Below are 19981 nucleotides of genomic sequence, written 5' to 3'. Positions count from 1 at the left end.
GAACTAGTCGAACCTTTGTAGGGTAAACTGTCTTTTATTAAAGGACCATGAAGTGGTATTTACTGAGGGTAAGAAAAAGAGTGCAAAAATTATCAGTGCTCCATCATTTGTCACACCGCAAAAAATTAAAGCTAGCTTCATTGACACCAAAGATATCAGCAATTAAAAATGATGTTCCGCCTCTTCCTCATACATGTAGACATGCCAGAAAAAAGAATGAAAACAGGTCAGGGCTGCACCCCGCTGCACCCAATGCCGTGCCCATACAGAAGGCTCACCCTGATTGCCCATTCAGGTTATCTGGGTAGGGGCGGATAAAAACTTTCAGTGAGGAGTTGCCCAACTGGTTGGAAGCAGCAATTTTTTTAAATTATTCGTAATTTACAGACTCCACACAGAGCTTTTGAATTTGACTCAATACTCACAATAGATTTGTTGCATTAGAATACCATCAAAATCATTTCAGATTCACTATAAAGCTTGGCACAAGTTACAAACACCCTGTATACCCACTACTGTAAAATGCCAGATTCACTCTGGTAGACAAAATACACCAAAAGGCACGAAGATGTTGATCCCACACACTGTCACAACCAATATAAATATATCTTTGTAATGAGACAGTCCCTCTATACTGTGGGCCTACTGCGTTTATTACTAGTGAGTCAATTACTTGATCTGTGCAAATATGAAACAAACGGCGCACCCTTTCTGTTATTGGTCCTTCACTGTGTCCCATCCAGCTTTCGGTCATCCTGTACCAGCTTATTCTTCATCCTCACTTCCTTAGTTTACACTGGCAAAGCAACTCACCAATGCAGTGATTTTTGCGCTTATATAACTTGGCCTTGCACAGCCCCTACTGCCACCTGCCCAAACAACTGTGCACAATAATGCACAAACTTCACACATTTATCTGCACACAGCAATGCTCCAGGCACAATTTTGCTTTGAACGTTCAGCATTAGACACTCTCCTTGGTGCTATCTGTCAAAGCACCATCACCTCTGTCATAGGCAGTGTCATCCTATGTCACATTACCTTCTCTTGCGGAATAGACCTATCGACATGCAATTGAGAAGGTTATCAAAACTGATCCAGCGCCCTCCACAACAGTGAGCCAATTTTTCTCATTCTTTCTTTAATTCACCCCTCTTCTTCATCCCTTCCCTCACAAGGTGGTTCAGGTTGGCATTTCGGTTTGGTTTGGTTTGGTTTGGTTTATAGAGGTTTAACGTCCCAAAGCGACTCAGGCTACGAGAGACGCCGTAGTGAATGGCTCCGGAAATTTCGACCACCTGGGGTTCTTTAACGTGCACTGACATCGCACAGTACACGGGCCTCTAGAATTTCGCCTCCATCGAAATTCAACCGCCACGACCGGGATCGAACCCGCGTCTTTCGGGCCAGCAGCCGAGCGCCATAACCACTTGGCCACCGCGGCGGCTAACAGGTGGGCGTTTCAAGTGCACAATTACTGTGCCTTTAATCGAAGAATGGATGGGGAGAACAGTTGGCCATGACGGAACAGCAATGGCAGCCCCAAGATCCATGAGCAGACTAAACGGCCATGGCACAGGAGATAACGAAGAATGGCATACTCCTTTACTGCGGGATTCTCAAATACAGAACTTCCATCCACATGCGTATCATTTTGCCTAGCACCTGCCTTGAAAAATGTGCTTGTGATTCCTGATGAGGGTTTGCAGACCACCACACTGGCTCTTCAACATGTTCAAGTCCTCTTTGCTCAGCAGCTCTGCAAGTTCTCTCAGGTGCAAACTGCCTGTGGGGAGCACATTTTGAAACAAAAAGAATATGTCAGTCTTTATGAGGAGTACAGAGTACCTTTTATTGTAGGAACTCAAAATACCAACTTATATTGTTAGTTGATATTTCCATATGAACATCCAGGCATTCAGGTGACCTAGAAAACTATAACAAAGCGAATACGGTTGCATTTTCAAGGTCATAGCTACCATGAGGTTAAGGTTAAGCAGGCTGAAAGCAAATCAATATAACGTTTGATGTTCCATATGGCTTGGTTTTAGGGGGTTTAACGTCCCAAAGCGACTCGGGCTATGAAGAACGCCGTAGTGAAGGGCTCCGGAAATTTCGACCACCTGGGGTTCTTTAACGTGCACTGACATTGGACAGCACACGGGTCTCTAGAATTTCGCCTCCATCGAAATTCGACCACCGCGGCGGGGTTGAACCCGTGTGTTTCGGGTCAGCAGCCGAGCGCCATAACCACTGAGCCACCGCGGCGGTCTCATGTTCCATATGGGTGAAAGGTGCTGAGCTAGGAGTGCATTAATGCGTTACACTCGTGCACTAACACTGATATTTCAGTTATATCGTGGATTTTTTAACACTATAGCGTTAAGGCGCCCGTTCAGCAAAGAACCTGACATAGTTGGCGCAGTCGCCAGTGTGTGTGGAAAAGCCGGACTGGTCGAGAGGGACATGACAGCACACGTGGAGCTGTGAAATGAAAAGTGATTAAAATACTAGAAAACTGGTGATTAGGAGGTCACAACATGACTCAATCATCATTAGGACATGTAAGTACATGTAAGGCCAGTTCGTAAGGCTTAATTAAAGTGGGGCTTTATATGTATGTCGCATGGTCCATAATATGGAAACAGTGTCCCGTGTCTGCGTGGGCAAGAGCAGCCAGTGACAGGATCCATTAAAGGGACTCTGCAGCGCCTTCTGAGGAGAACACAAAACTCACTCAATCACTGCATTGTGTTATCATGAACATCTGGGCCAAGCAATACGCATCTACACGCAGCAGTGAACACAAAATCATGCGTGAAGGTTTGCAAGCCTTTTCCAGTGACTTTTTCATGCTTGCACCGTCCTCCACCGCTTGCTCCTGCGCATACCAGTTCAGAGATGGCTATTGCTTAAATCCTTTCAGAAGTCCACGACCATGACCAGTAAGCTGCGTAGTTCCGGCAGATCAGAAAGCTCTGAAAGAGCTCTGGCGGGCTAGTTGGATCAATTGAAGCGAACGACTGAAACTGCGCAAAGAGAATGCGATGAAAGCCACACATAGCACAGATAAGCAGTTCTGCACGTTATCCATGCAGGTCTCTGCCATGTCTGTGCTTATATGTGCTTTTCGTCTCATTCTCTTCGCACAGTTTTACTCGTTCGCTTCAAATGAACCAACTAGCTTGCCAGAGTATTCTACTTCAGTATATTTGTTGTCACCTGGGCTCTTCTAGTTTATAGTTTAGAGGGATTTAACACATCAAAGCGACTCAGGGCTATGAGGGACGCCATAGTGAAGGGCCCTTCTCTACTTCTCAAGAACAAGGAACAAGCGGCACTCTTCTATGTGAACCTGATTGCTCTGTCAACATGCCAGTCCCAAGTCTGCTTCCTGTCTGTACTTATGTGAGCCTTTCGTCTCGTTCTCTTTGTGCAATTTTCGTGCGCTTCAGAAAGCTCCGCACCCGGCGATGGGGTCTGCGGAGCAGCGCCAACATTCGGGTGTGTAAAAAGTGACGAGAGAGAAGGGAAAGGCGCGAAGACGCCAAAATTCAAATTTTGGCTACAGACAACTCAGCCTCTACAAAGCCCATTAAAACAATTCTTGCTGGACATTATTCGTGAAGCAGCGCCCTTTACCATCCCAGGCATACCACAACCTTATTACAGCCCCTTTCAGAGCCCCTTTAACGACTTAGAGGCAGAGCTTAACTGCCCCCGAATTTTTCTTGCATCATCTAACATCTTGTAATGCTGAACCATGATGACGTTTTTCATGTGTGTTTAAAGGAAAATGCCAGAAGCAGCACAATTATGCATGCACACTGGTGTACTGATGTTTCTTTGTTAACATAAGCATAAATGAATCCATGAAGTGCACTGTATTGGCAGACACAAATTGGGATGCAAACGCGATGATAACACAGCATAATTAGAGTGCTGGTTTTTGCATTTCTAAGTGTTCTTTTTTATTTTTTACTTTACAATTTAGGACCTGGCTAAGATTGATTAAAGAACATTTTTACAAGTCAGGGTTCATGAATACTTCCACCCAGAAAGCTTTTAAGTGTATTCAAGCACCTAGTACATTAATTCCTAAAGTTCTTTTTCCATGCTCTGAATGAAGCGTGCAGAACTTCCAACAAAATCATGCGCTAGTCAGATGGAATAGTGTTCACAACGAGCTAGCAAAGAAAACAAAACAGAGTGAAAAAGATGAACAGCCTAGGCACTTTGACTAGCAACTTGTCTTTGAAGCAGAAGTTTATCAGGGCAAGTAGGGACACACTGGTGTAATGTTAGTGAATCCCCTACAGTGCCTTAAAGCAAAGTTATGAAACTCTTTTAAGATGACGCTTAAAATTCAATGGTCGCTGCGCAATCAACTTTATGAATTTAGACAGGACAAGTAGCTATGCGCAATATCAACGACAATGAAACATTGATCTTTCACATACTGAGTCTTGCGTCGCTCAGAGAAAACATAAAATAAAAAACTATCTCGGCTTAACCGCTTTGTTCTGGCTCAAATTTTGCACAGAGGAGGCATCTGGCAGTCAATTTTGTTTTATACTACATTTGGGTGGGGTATATGCCTGATTCAGACAGAATTTATCGGAAATTCCTGTCGTTTGCAGCAATCACAAAACAAAACAGCAAGTTTTTGCAGCAATGACACCAGTAGGACCATCTTGCACTCTACCCTGGCTGTGCAAAAACACAAGGGGTGGGGGGTGGCAGGGATGACAAGTTTGAAAGTGCTTTCTCAAATACTTTGTCAAACGGCTATAAGATCTGCAAAATCCAGCTTACCTCCCTTCTGCCAGTGGCCATCATCTAAAGGCTGAGGCGATGCGCACAATGTCTCATTGTCCATCTGGAGGAGTTTCCGGGCTAGATGGTCCACTGTGCAGTCCAGAAAGCCTCTGTCCAGCTGGGTGCAGTTGCGTACAGCCTCCGTCTTTGCCCGTGGTTCAAACTTATCCACGTGTGGTGGCTTGTGCTCTTGTCTCTGTTGTGGCTCCTGCTGAGAGTCGATGCAGCTCGGGATGAAGCCCTGGATGTTTCCAGCAGTTTTTGCAGCAGCGTATGGATCACTCTGCACTGCTGGTGAGCAGACGAGGCAAATCTGTGGAAAATTAAATCAAACAGAGTACACAGCTCCAATAGTAATCGGCAGTTCCAGACCACAAACACAAAAGAGAACTGACAACAGAGGTTGAATGGGTTGTTCCAGAAAAAACACACTGTTTACTCTTCCACCTGGAAGAATCAATGGTTACTAGCTGGAGGAGTGCAAATGGCTCCGGCCATGCTATGAAAGAGCCTCTAACACAAACTTCAAAGGGCTATACACACTTGTTCATCTAAAGTGCCCTCAAAAGGGATGTATCAGTTGGTAAGGCATGTACACATACTAGTTACACGGAAATAATGTAAAAGTTTTGCAGCAGGAAGGTAATTGCAAAAAGCAGCAAGTATTTATTTATTGATGATATCCTCAGGCTACAGGGTATCTTTCAGAGGGGAAGGGCAGTTTACAACAATAAAAGAACGACAAAGAATCCGAAACATCCTTTATGAAAGCTTGCCTGATCATTTGGTGGATTGAAGTATAATGTTGTCCTGACTCTATTTGCGATTAGCTTAGTAAATACCTTATAGACAACCGGCAGTAAGCTGTTCGGTCTGCAATTTTTCAAGTCTTTGACGTCTCCTTTTTTATGAATTAAGATAATGTTAGTGTTCTTCCAAGCTTCTGGTACGCTCGAGGTCATAAGGCATTGCGTATACAGGGTGGCTAATTTTTATAGCACAATCTCCCCACCATCCTTCAACAGATCTGCTGTTAACTAATCTTCACCAGCTGCTTTCCCCGTTTGCATTGCTCCTAAGGCTTTCTTTACTTCATCTTTTCGTTACTGGTGGGATGTCCCATTCCTGTGCACTACTGGATAGTGGCTCAGGTCGCTCCAATGTGCACTGTGGCCGCTCACAGCAAGAGGACAATCAAGCGTTCGCGTGCAGGTAAAGTAACCACCCATATAATAGAATTTACAATGCTTACGCGATGCTCTTTAATGCCGAAAACTCTGAAATAGAATCGTCGCCTGTCCGCGCCGGTCACACTCCACTCTTGATTCATAGCACAGCTCGAGGCATTCTCGCTCTGCCAAGACCATAGAGAGCATGCATTTGTGTAGGCGTTATAAGCAGTTAGTACAAAGAAAGGCGCGGCAGCAAGTGGACACCTGGACCGTACCATGAAGGAAGGAATGAATGGGGCAGATATCAAAAGATAAAATGTGACCAAGTTTACACTAGCTCTCAATTACTTTATTTACACAACAAGAGTAAACGTAAATCTTTTGCTACCAGTTCTCACTTTTCCTCTAACTTCCGAGCACTCTGAGGGTGCCTCGCTGTCTATCTATGCAGCAGCGGGCACCCGGCCTGCCACGATCACTGCCATCATTGTGCTTTAAGTGGAATCACAATGAAAGCTCATGCACTCTTCTTTGTAATAAGCTATAGTATTTGCAGCACTGCCATGCCCATACACGAAACTCCTTTTTCACAATGAACACGCCAAGTGCAGCAGCGATTTTAGAAGCCCTTGTCTGTGTGCATCGTGGCGTACAGGTGAGCCACCTTTAACTTTCCTTTGGTGTGGCGTGACCGATTCGTGAGCCACCGGTGAAGCCAACGACAGTAATCCCTCGCTATAACGAAATCTCTTTACTCGAAATATCGTTTTATTCGAAATTTCTTCCGGTACCGACCCAAACCCATGCATTTTAAGCCGTATTACTCGAAGCGCACAAACAGCTTGACTCGCTTAGAGCGAAGTGGCAAGCGGAGGCATCGCTGCCGCGGCGGCGACCCATTTGCGCATGCAGTGTCAGATTAATACCGCCGACGAATTAGCCTTATGCAGGCACAGAGCGGGCCACAAAAGTACCAAACCTACGACCGATGACCTGCCTAGTAACGAGTATCAAGCATTCCATGGGGTGCGCTCGATGAGCAAAGTTTTACTGCCCTAAAGAACACTTCTGGCACTGAAACATGCCAAAAAGCACAAAAGAAGTGTCCCTCCGATTATGAGCTCATTCACATTTGCGAGTCGCGAGCGAGGTGAGCTTTTGGCAAGGAACTGAGCTGCTCCCTGTCTGCCGTGGTCGTCGCTAAGCCCAACCGTTTCACATCGGCCAAAGCAGACGACAGTCTCCAAAGTGTGTGAACAACGTCATTCCCGACAGTTGTCGCTTCAAACAAAAAGGCGACCTGCTGGTCGCGCTTGCAAGCGTGAACAACGGTGTTGTCGAGCTGCTGCCTGGTCGCAAGCGACTGCTGGTCGCACGCCCTTTGCCGTGTTCGACGCGAGGAGCTACGCTAACAAATCGCGAAAACGACTTTGGGGAAGCCGGTCAAGAGATTTGCTTGCCGCTCGCCATAATCGGCCTGCATCGCAATAAAACACCACCCCTAGCTTCGTTGCACTTTTGACGGTGCAAATCGACCGATAACTTGCCGAAAACACGAGAAATCCGAGCGTCGCCAGCGGCGAGTCAGGCTGTCAACATGGCGGGTCAACGCAACCACGGTGTTTCCCCAGCGATTTTTTTGAGCCGGTCAAGCTCAATTGGCGCCATCCGACTGAACGAACGGTCTAAATGCGTGGCAGGGCCATTGAATTTTGTTCCTAGGCATCTGTCAACGGCACGGATGCAACGCTGCACGAGCACCGACACTCGAACTGTAGAATTAGCACAGTGTCGCTGACAACGGTGCGCCGAAAAACTCAATTGCAAACTTCACAGCTGCACGCCTCGGGAGAAAAACTGCCCAGCAATCATGCGAAGCCCCTACTACAAAACCGTTCAGTTTTAACGATCGCGCTGCGTACCCACAATGAGCGGCTAATAGTTTTTTTAGCACAACCAACACAACCTCAAACTCGAGCCAGGGCATTTTGCGTGACCCCCCTCCCCCCAACCATGAAAGCGGCCACTGCCTTCGAAATACCCCGAAATGCCTCCATAAAAGCGGCCGCTGCCTTCGTGATTCGAAACACCCCGAAGGTTGAATGCATGGGCGTTGACCGCGCCCTCGTGCAATGCTTGGTCAGATTAGAGCAGGGGTAGCACGTGCCCGGTAAGAACTTGAAACAGCCACAGCTCACTGCCTTTTATACAGCTGAATAAAGTTTTGCTGCACTGAATGCATTGTATTTTGACTTCCTCGCCATTGCGGTGCAATTAAAGCTTGACTGCTTTAGATTTTCTCGGGTGGTCGCTTATAACGAATTTTTTCGCCGTCTTGCTGACTTCGTTATAACGAGAGATTACTGTACTTGGAACCGCCAACAGATGGTAACAGTGACCTGACCTGACCTGTATGCTTTTTGCAGGTTTTTGAAAAACCTGATCAATCCCACAGCTTCATCGCGCAACTCAGCATTCATGGCCGCACAGTATGAATACATAATATGACACACAGGTGACCTACAGCGTAGTGAATATGTTAAGTCAGTGGTTTGTGTAGTAGTTTTCATTCCAAAGTAAAGCTAGCTAGCAGGCTTAAATTTCGACAATGCAAGATCACCACACTAAAGATTTTGGTGCTTCATTTCTCTCAGAACTCGATTTACTTTCATATTTTTCACCATTTTTTTACGCCTTTGCATTAGCAAGAGTTTACTGCACTTTAAAACAGTGACGGTGTCCATTGAAAATCCCTCACCCTCTTAGTGGAAGGGATGCGCAGCCTATCCAAGACAACGTCAAAGCCAAGGTCTTGGCAGAGGCCCTGCAGGAACAGCAGGTATGACTGGTACTGGCTCATGCCACCATGCTGCCGCTGGTACTTTCCATGGAAGGTAAATGGGCAGCACGGAAGCAGGAAGACTCGTGCATCTGGCCTTGACCTGCGTTTGGCAAGCAGCAGATGGTGGCAGGCATAAATTGCATGCCACTTACCATACTGACACCAACATGAAATTTCTGACATTGGTGTGCATTTTACTTAGTCATAAAAATACCTGAGGCAGACGTCACCAAACTCCTTATTCTTGCGATGGCATGAAATGGAATTACACAACATATGGGCAGCAAATACATCAAAACCTCGATAATTCGAAATCCCGGATAATTTGAAGAATTTTTTTCGGTCCCATGATTTCCAGGGTAAATTTTAACAGATAATTCAAAACAACAGCCTACACCAGCCCAATTAATTCGAAGATCTTGAATACCATGCGAGAATGCCCGATCCCAGATTTGCTGCAAGCCGGTGAAGCAACGGCCCTTCGGAGCCACGAACAATGACGATGCTTGATATACAAAGTGCACCTGTACCTCAAATACAAAACCAGTCCATGGTAGGCTTGCGAACCGCTGAAGGCAGTGGTGTGTGTGCTCGCCCCTCCGCTTCAGCCCAGCCGTGGTTAAGGCAGCGCCAGCGGAGGCGCTGGCATTGAAGCCCCACCCACGCTTGGCGCATCAATGCCTGTCCCACAACGCAACCATTCTTGGTCCATGCCGATGACATGTTGACTGCGCGCAACGACAGCTTGCGCTGTTTTTTTTGTGTGTGGTGTGCAGTGTTTAGGAGGTTAGGTTGCTGCCGACCTATCTGTGGGTTCAAAGGCAGTTTAGGATGAACGGCAGGTAGTACGCGCTCCCTGCTGGTGGCCGTCCCTGGCAGGACACATGGGGCTCCATGCGTTAAAAACAAAATTCAGACTGCGCATCATCTACTTCCCTTGTTTGCGCTGGCGGTCGCTTCCATGTACGAGCGGCATGTTATGCAATAGCAAATTTTGATAGCATCCGGTTAGTGCATCGCAGTGGAATCCAAAACTAGAGGACCATTTGCAGTTAGGTTTGCCACTAGTCAGTTGGGCTGCACAAGTACCATTCTTTCGCTTTTGATGCCAATTTGCTTCCGACTGCTGACCCTGTGATCCTTTATTTATTTCTTTATTCTTGTAGCTACACTGTGTTTTTTAGAAAAAAAATTGAGATGTGATCATGCAAAACAATGGTACAATTGTCAAGGAAAAAACGTCAAAGTATGGCAAATCATCAAAGCAAAAGAGGACAAGATATGAAAAATGAAAAGCTGTAGCAAAAATATGTGATTGGTAGGTACGAACACACTTAACCTGCCAGCAGTATATGTAGTAGATGCCTATAAGAAGTAAAGAAGAAATAAAATACACACAGGAATACAGTTTTCCCTCCGGACATCATAGTTGCAGCATGAGCAGAAGTGGAAAAGTGTCGTCTGTGGCAGAAATGATATATTCTGATAGCCGGTTCCATTGCTTTATTGTATGTGGGAAAAACAATGATTGGTATACAGATGTGTGGCAAGCTATTTCAACTATTTTGCAACAGTGATCTTTTCTGGCCAATGTGGCATTATATGGTAATCGCAAAGTTCTCACGACAAATGTGGCATGTTCCATCAAGAAAATTGTTTGCCTAGGTCCTATTTTTTTATTTTGCTGTGCTAGGTTAATTAAAAAACCGCTCAATTTGAATATTTTTGCAGTTCCAGTGACTTCAGGCTTCCAATGAACAAACCGATACTAACAACACGGACTGGTGCCTAATGCATGCACTTTTCAAGCTCCTCACTAATCAAAACAGCCTGCTTTTTCAACTGAACCAAACAACACTAAAATGAAACCAAGGTTGGTTGTTTCTGTCAGACTAGGCCAGCGCCGCTCCTTTGGAAATGGGGCCTCTGAATTTGTCTTCTGAACAGCAAGTGTGAGTGGACCAACACTGTTTTTCATTGAATTTCTGCTTGAACATTATGCTTCTTTGTTTTCACCATGTAACAAACAATGAGGAGAGGCTAAGTCAGGCACCTTCGCTTGCTGCAAAAATATGTTCACCCAAGAACTTCATTCTAGCAAACTGCTGAAGGAAACTGTTTGATATCCTCAAGTCAATAAAAGATTGAGACAAGAGAAATATAAAAGACACTATTCTCAGCAACTTCACAATCCTTTGAAGAAAAAAAATGCTGTATGAGAAGTGACATCACGTTAAAGAACCTCAGGCGGTCTAAACTTCCGGAGACCTTCACAAAAGTGTTCCCCATAGCCTAAGTCGCTTTGGGGCGTTAAACCCCCATAAACCAAAACCAAACCAAAACGGCTTTTACCATACGACATTTCTGCAAAAGCGGGAACTAAACTGCCCACTCATGGAACCAGAGAAAGAGAGTGTGCTCGCCGTAGGTCTCGCTATAGCGAGACCTACTCGAGATTGAGGAAACTGCAGTTATCCATATCCAATCAGGACGGAAGAGTCGGACACAGTTAAAGATCTGCATAGTGAGTGCGAAATGGCCAGTGGGGCTCCTTGGAGGCTTGTTATATCCCGACGGTAGCAGAACTTCAATTCGTGAAAATGAGATACTATCCAATATGTGACTCCCATAGGAGCTTCCAAGAGGAATGCCTATTCCTTCGTTATAACAAATATTCTGTTATAAACATTTTATTATAGTGAGGTTTAACTGTAAATCCAAATGACACCAATGCATAGACACGAATCCAATGTTTGTCCATCGTCTCAAGCAGCCGTTCGCTCAGCATTTCAGTCCTAGCTCTGATTATCCAATCAGAAACCTCATGTTATTAAAATTAGTGACAAAATGCAATGCTGGAGTCACGCCAAAAATAAAATTCTAATATATATACCAACTTCCCCTCTTCAACTCTGGTTTATGGCTTATGGGGGTTTAACGTCCCAAAGCAACTCGGGCTATGAGGGACACCGTAGTGAAGAGCTATGGAAATTTTGACCACCTGTGGTGGAATTAGGGATCCCTCTCAATCAAAACTGTCGCTAAAACAGCCTCATTTGCCCCTTTCCTATTAATCGGCCGTGGACGGTGGCCATTTTGATTTTTTGCGTCACTGACTGACGTCGTAAACGGCCCAGAAAAGTTGACGTTGCCCACCTAATTATGCGGGAAGATTGGGACATTTTTTGAGACTGAAAAATGTAGTCTCAAAGCGTTTGAGACAGAAAATGGCGGCTGTTTACATCGTCGTATATGCGGGTGACCGCGCGAGCAACGGTGTAGGAGGGTGCATGAAGACAACTTTGACGCACGGGACGAGTTATTTCGACGCTTCGACTTAAGAAGGACACTGCGCAGTGGCTGTGCGATGAACTCGCCGTTGAAGTGGGAGGTGCACGGGTGAGTGCGCTGTCAGTGGAGCGGCAGGTGCTGTGCGCGCTGCGCTTCTTCGCGACCCGTGGGTTTCAAGGCGCCGTTGGAAATGAAGAAAACGACGGCGCAGCCCAATCGACTCTGAATAAGTGTTTGCGCCGGGTAGTGGAGACCAATGTCAACGTTGGGTCGCAGAAGGGGTGTGTTCGCTTTTTGAGGAGACCCGAGGAGAAGGTGGCAGTGAAGGAGGGCTTCCTTTGCCTAAACTTTCGCTGTGGCAGCATCCCCGGTGTCGTCGGGCGTGTTGATTGGGCACTCATCACTATCAAGGAGTCTGGGGGGCAGTGCTGCGAACAAGCCGCAAGCGGTTCTACGCTGCAAACGTGATAGTGAGTATACTCGGCCACTCTTTTTGATCGCATGAGCTCAGCTACAAGTGCGGGCCTCGGCAGCTAGAGTAGGTTCGTGCTGTGCGTGTTTTTTCTCAGATCTGTGGCGCGAGCATGTGCAATCTGGCCGTGAACACGCGCAGACCCGCAGCCTTCCACGACGCGTTCGTCTGGTAGCACTCCAAGGCAGAGAAAGGCCTGCTGGACGACGGTGAGTTTTTTCTGGGTAAGCAGTAAAAGAGCCGTGTCAACCGTCGGGCGAACTCAGTCACATATAATGAGCTCCAGCACTATGCATTTACCCCGCTCTGCTAGAGCTACAAGAATGAGTCTGGCTAGTTACACAAATGCAGACACGTTACAGTATGATACAGTGTATTGCCACCCTTTTGGTAATTATAATTGCAGCAAACACACAGGACACATATTACACTGTTGAAATACATAGCGTTTCCTGTTGAAGAAACCAAAGCAAAATGCACCTGATAGCGCTTGTGTTGTGTAGGCAATCATAGCGCATCATTTATATGAATATGGTGATATAAAAGAGTGGCCTTACGGTAGTGCTCACTTATACATCTCAATCTTGCGTGTCTCTATGCTCTTGAATGTCATATTCAGCAAAGCCCGGATGTGGGCTACTTGGCACGAGTCTTCTATTGTATAGCAGATCGTCCTGTAAGGCTGTTGAGATCACCGAGAAAGAACATGCTTAGCAGCGTCATTTTTTGTTATGCCGTTATGCCGCTTTGTTATCTTTTGTTATGCCGTTTGTTATGTTTTTGTTAGACTATGTCTACCCACTGGAGCCATGGCTGCTTGCACCAGTTGCGTGGCATCACAGACCCAATTCAGCAGAAGGCCTGTACAACACGCCACATGCTTTCACACAATTTGTGGCTGAGCACTGTATTGGTGCGTTGAAGAGCAGCTTCCGGTACTTTCAAGGGCACCGGATGCACCACTGCCAGTGGGAGTGGACAGTGCGCATCATCACTGCACGTGCTGCACTTCACAGCCTACGTTTGGATGTGTCCATATCACCAGAGGGTGCCAGGGACACTGCCACTGACCCAGGTAACAATGGGCCACCTCTAAATGGTGGCTACCTCGTAGAGACAGGATCCCTCCTCACCTACCTCCAGGGGAGAGCAATGCACTACTGTATTTTCAGCCTCTGTAGGACGACCTGTCTCCGGAGGCAGGCGTACCTAAGGATGGTGCAGCGACAGTTGCGATGGAAAATCTAGCGTCCAGAGACAACTCACCACGCTGGCGTGGAGAGTCATATATGCCACTGTTCCTGTTGCCACTGTCATTGCCTTGTGTCAGCGCACAACACACATCTACAAGTGTGTGAGCAAATGTGTGATGTGGTTGTGCCCTTGGCCAACCTGTGTGCAGCCAGAAGCGTGCAGTGACAAACAAGTGCCCCCACCAGCTGCCACTTCATTTTCAGCGCGTTTGCTAGTATACCTCCCAGTCCCCCAGCAGCGTGTTGCACAGTCTCTTCCTGAAGGCAGAAAAGGTGTTGAAGCAGCTCGCCCAATTTGTGAAAAGCATCATTTTGAACTCTCTTTGGTCAATGCTTATGTCAGCCTACCTGCCCCTTCTCTGCTATCTCTTTCCAGCTTGGTGGAGTGCCTGTGGTCATTACCTGTGTGATGAACATGCATGAACCAAAAGTGTAGTGCTGGAATAAGGTACGAAATATTTGTGAGGCTTGTTGGAATCAAAAAGCAACACCAAAGCTGTTTTTTAGTCCATCATACGTTCAGTAAGCACGTTTATTTTTTTAGGCACAGCATTTGACACGAGTGTTTCTATTGTAGAAAAGGCAGTGTACATACAAGCATACTTTACCTTGATGTACAATTACCATATGGCATTTCCGAGTGCAGTTAAGAAAAAAAATTTGAAAAATTGAGTTCAAAGTGCCTGTTTTCTTTCATACAGAGGCTACCTGTACAATAAATACTGCATAGTACAGTGTACCTAATGCATTTTCAGGACTAGAAAACATTTTGGCACATATAAGATGTGTAAATACCAAAGCTAAGCTTTTAGCTTAATGGTATGTGGCTAGGGGTTTCGCTCTGTGCTAAAAGCTGTACCTACTGCAAGGAGACCACTGTACAACAATGCATAATAAATATTGTAAGGTGCAGTGGCTACAATGACTGCTGAATGACTAGAACATCTTCTGTGATAGACAAAGATGTGTAAACATCACAGACACATCATCAAGGAGATGGTGTGTGAGTAGAGGTTAGTTTACAATCACAAATTATGCAACACCGTTACTGGAAATGCTCTACAGCTCTAAGAATATACAGGCAGCTCCATTATGAAAAATTTCGAGCACTCGGTTATTGCCCCATAACTGACACATAGCTTGGTTTGTGATAACACAAGGCTATGAAGTCTTGTCCATGATGACACGAGACAGTGACAATGCCGAATGGCCGGACAAGCTCCTTATGCTATCGCATAATACGTGTGACAAGTGCAACTGCTTTCAAGCTAATTTTCGTCTAGGTATTTAATATCCAAGTCATTTTCAACTGGTTGTTCCCTTTCTAACTGGAGCGGCCTGTATACAGGGTGCCTCAAAATAAGCTGGACCATAATTTAAAAAAAGAAACCTAAGTGGTCTTCCAACCTGAAAGGAAGTGCATGTTAGAAGCTATGCTAAGTATTTAAAGCCCTTCAAACACTGCCCTCACCAAACTCAGCTATGCCAACATCCCTCCACCTGCTGAGCAAAATACAATAACATATTAGACATCACTGCCCTGTCCTACCTACCTCACTGCCCCGGATCATATGCAATTATTCATATGCAATTATTCAAGCGCTGTGCACCAGCGAATATGAACAAACTTGTTCAACTTTCTGCCCAGTTGCAATTAGCCTCTACACAAGCCATACAAGCAAACTGCTTCTTCCCTGGTTGACCGTGGATCTACTACAAGATCACCAAATAACGTTAATGGAACAAGCTCGTTCTCTTCTCGGTGAGAATAGCAAAGTTATCAAATCAAGTGCTTCCTTTCTCTCTAAACAAACTAAGTGGAGCATAAACATCACAATTTCTGCATCTTGCACAGGAAAAAAAACTACCACAACAACTGAACATCAACCGAATGGAGCTACAAAAATACCAACGGAACATCAAGTGCTTAGCCCAATGTGGGCGGCATCACTTAGTTACGAGGCAGAAGAGTGATATCTGCCACAGAGGCAGGCTCTCATTTCCCGCACCGAGATTGCAAGCTACCAGCAGCTGCACCTGTCTGCTCCCGTCTGTCGGCAGTAGCTTCTGTGTGATGATTCACCGTTTTCTCGTATTTTCTAAAGAAAATAAACAGAACAACACGTCACTCAGTCATCGATAGGTGCCGACCGAGAACACAGACTAAAGTTGTCTTCGTTGATTTTCGAGCCGAGCACTGCTTGTATGTTGATCTCGGCAGACCCGTAGCATTCACTGCCTTCAATCAGATTTTTCCGCGCACTTAAGACATCCGCAAGGTACCTTGATTTTAGACGACACGCAAAAAAACAGGAACTAGCCTTGGAATCAGCTGTTTTCTTGCAGGCCGCCGTGTTCACGTTATACCACTGCCAGTGCGCCCTCATGGCAAGAGAAGTTACCCTACAGCAAATTTAATTGCAAAACTGAGAATGCTTCTAATTTTCCTTCGTGTTGTTGAGTTTTCAACACAGTTTATTACCGAAATAAAACATTATTTGTTTTATTCATTGCGTTTCTGATTATTTTTAGACTAACATGTTCACGCTTTACCGCTGACAGCACACCTTCGCGGCAACAAAAGTGACTGAACAGCAAACTTAATTGAAAAACTGAAAACACTGCTTGTTTTGCTTGGTGCTGTTGAGTTTTAAATACAGTTTCTTAGCAAAATAAAACATTAATAGTTTTACTCACTGCGTCTTTACAACAAAACATTAGATTACGGTCCCTTGTCATGCGAATAAATGGTTCCGGGGCGGAGCCCTGCTAATAGCCACCGCAACCTTGCTGCTAATTGGCTGATTCCGCGGTCGGCATCTCGCTGTGTCGTCATTTTGACGTCACGATCTCAAAATTGAGACTGTTTTTGAAAGCAATCCGTAATACCACCCCTGGGGTTCTTTAACGTGCACTGACATCGCATAGTACACGGACCTCTAGAATTTCGCCTCCATCGAAATTCGACCATCGCAGCTAGGATCGAACTCACGTCTTTTTTGTCAGCAGCCAAACGCTACAGCGGCAGCTTGTGCTTACACTCTGATTTCAAGGAAAACGTTGCACAAAACAGACAGAACACAGGCGAGAGAAAACACAGTGAACATTTCACTCATGTTTTTTTTTTTTTCTACCTCGTCCTGCCTGTTTTTCAGTTTTCCTTGAAATGATCACTCAACAACTCAACCAACAGTCTGCATTACACTCTGAGGAGCATCTAGCTGCTTTATGATTAAGCTGACGCTTCAGTTTCCTTTTATTCCATTCAAATGAAACTTTGATTAAAACACTCAACTGAGGTAGTGCAATGTCCATCATTACCTTGATGCCAAGTATGGAATCCAGGGAGTCAGCTCGTCTGAATGGTTTCCAATCCACCAGCTGTATTCCGGAAAACGTGTCTCTGGAGTGATAGGCTCTTCCTGTACAGAGAAAGGCCACAGAGCATCAGCATTACTTTATCCAGCTGTAGAAGTCGATGACATTTTCCTTCGTCAGTGAAAAATATGAACACCTGCAGTGCATGATTGACAACTTTGAACAAAACAGCAACAGGTATGCCCTAAATGGGGCCTTGGTGTGTCTTCGACTCTCTGTGCTGTGGTATGTAACCACAACAAATGCAATGCACCACTATCTTTAGTATAAGCACCATACGGCCTGTTTTCCCTTCCAGCATGACACCAACCCTTACTGGTGGAACGCGGACCATCTCTTGCCAAATGGCACGACAGCACCTGTCACTACATTTAACAGATTGCTCCTCTAGTGATTTTCAAACTGCTTGCATATCATACAACTTTACTGGACTGATACAATACTTATATATTATACAATACTGAATGTTCTGCTTACGTACTTTTCAATGATATAAACCATGCCTACATTTGGACATGTTTGGACAAATCACAGATGCAGCCGTTCAAGGCATGCCTGCCTGAAAAAGCAGTAAAAATAACAGCACCCAACACAAGAGGCAAGATTGCTGTTGAAGTTGGAATGACCAGGGACATTTGAAAACATGCTGAAGTACGCTCACGGGTTGCTCAGTGGCACCTAGCAGGTTCACACAGGGACTGGAGTAGAGTTTTGACATTTGTAAAGCTCTTAGCACTCCTTTCACTGTCTTACTACTAGCCTAACCACACACACATCAACTTCTCTGCTTTTTCCAATACCGATGCGAGTCCCAGAATGCAGATGAGCACATCTGGAGGGGGTTCATGAAGCATGAATGTTGAAACCATATCTGCACAACTACTTTGCACAGCACTGAGAGGTCACACAATCCAAGCACTAGTGCACTACAGCAAGCACTCAAACATACAAAGTGCAAAATTACATAATTTACAGTATTATGTATTGACGGATCTGGTGCACGAAAATGCGATAAACAAGTAAAATTCTACGAAAATTGCAAGATGCTTGACACTGCAGTCAATACTGAATATATTTATAATAAACTGCACATCTCGAACCAAAATTTTAACTTTAACCCAACGTTTCGAAGCCGACTCGGCTCATTTATCAGGAGTGACTGAGGGCAGTAGCTAGCGTCTTTTAAGTATGGAGGGGAGCGGAGGGGGGGGGGGGGGGGGGGGGGGGGGGGGGGGGGGGGGGGGGGGGAAGAGAACATCTGTGTCGCGAATGGCGCGGGGGAGGGGGGGTTTAGGCTGTTAGTCACGCTGGCGCACTGCAGGGAGGTGCTGAGTGGCGACTTTCTACCCCCCCCCCCCCCCCTCCCCTCCATACTTAAAAGACGCTAGCTACTGCCCTCAGTCACCCCTGCTGAAGGAGCCGAGTCGGCTTCGAAACGTTGGGTTAAAGTTAAAATTTTGGTTGGAGATGTGCAGTTTATTATAAGTCTTCAAACCCAACCAGACAGGCAAATCTGTCAAAATGTTTAGTTTTCAATACTGAATATAGTGTGAAGTATAGATGGTTGGTTGTCTTATATGCACATGCTTTCTATCAGCCACTGGTAAGCATTAATAACACTTGCTCAACAGTAACTAATTATTTGGTACCTTTAATGAGGTACCATCATACCACACTGAAAATCACATGCAACCCCGCAATGCTCTCGGCACAGTTTTTTCTGCGATTTACTTTAAGCGGTTATATGTTTCGTTACGCATCCTCATATGCAAAGAACATTAATGTTTTACATTCCATTTTGCACATAAATTCTGAGAAATAAAACACAGCAATCATTAACATTAAAGGGACAGTGAGGAGAACTCTATCAATTTTTTTTGTTAGCAAAATATGATAGTTCAGCGTTTCATGGCTTTGTTGCCGCTTGTCTGGGAGTGAAAGATGTATTTATTTGAAAGGAATTTGAATTCGAAGTTAAAAAAGTTTTTCCCGTCGCTCCGATTCAAACTCGGCGCCCTCTTATGACATCACAGCGCACTAGTATGACGTCATAGGACGGAGTGACATAAACGTGACGTAAACGCAGACTCCGTGATTTCTGGCAGCTAGTGGTGCAGTCTAGCAGCAGCCGAAATTAAAGCTACCGCCGCCGCGCACTGAAGGAATCGATTGGGGGTCACTACCGACGCTTCGTTTACGTTTGCGCCGGCGTCTTGCCAGCGTTACGATGGATCCCGTTCCCGAACACGACAACGAAGTTCTCGCAAAAACTCCGGCTTGCATTTCAGCGACCTCAGCCCCACAGAGCGTGCGGCCCTTTTGAGGGAGCACGGTTAGGTTAGGCGCCGGTGGGTCGTTTCCCACTTCCTCAGCGAGCAGCTGTTGCTAACTTAATGTAACCCCAGTACGGGGAGTCGTGAGGGGCGAGGACAAGGTCGGTGCATCACGCCAATCGGAGCCTGGTTGGGGCTTTGGGGCCAATGGATTGTGATTCCTTGAACGGCGCTGTTGCACGGTGCAGCTGGCGGCGTCGAGGAGGTTTCCCACAATTGCAAGGGCCAGGTTGTTTATTTATTTTTTTGCCACAAAAAACGAATGGGTGCTCAAGGGCCCTCGCGTTAAAAGTTGGCGACTTGAAAGTAAAGCCGACACACGACGCTTCAACGGTTTCACGCATTTCCGGCGGTACGGGGTCCACTCGATCGGGCTCTCTCGCCCACTTGCATGTACCTTCAGATGTGTACTGTGAATGGAT

The 19981-nt window shown here is 45.7% G+C and overlaps 1 protein-coding gene across 2 annotated transcripts in view; it reads right to left on the bottom strand.

Annotated features, from left to right (window-relative positions):
• LOC144120458 (putative tRNA (uracil-O(2)-)-methyltransferase) overlaps window positions 1-19981 on the bottom strand; it is a 33919-nt gene that overhangs the window by 1583 nt on the left and 12355 nt on the right. For both annotated transcript variants that reach the window (XM_077652868.1, XM_077652869.1), the window contains 4 exons: window positions 17170-17270; window positions 8749-8932; window positions 4816-5131; window positions 1670-1786 (listed from right to left, as the gene is read on the bottom strand). In XM_077652868.1, the coding sequence (XP_077508994.1) occupies window positions 1670-1786; window positions 4816-5131; window positions 8749-8932; window positions 17170-17270 (718 nt within the window). The remainder of the gene's footprint in view (window positions 1-1669; window positions 1787-4815; window positions 5132-8748; window positions 8933-17169; window positions 17271-19981) is intronic.

This window comes from Amblyomma americanum, chromosome 2 (assembly GCF_052857255.1).
Source record: "Amblyomma americanum isolate KBUSLIRL-KWMA chromosome 2, ASM5285725v1, whole genome shotgun sequence".
Taxonomy (NCBI): Eukaryota; Metazoa; Arthropoda; class Arachnida; order Ixodida; family Ixodidae; genus Amblyomma; species Amblyomma americanum.
Note: the sequence above shows the minus strand (reverse complement) of the source record. Positions and strands in the feature narration are given on the sequence as shown.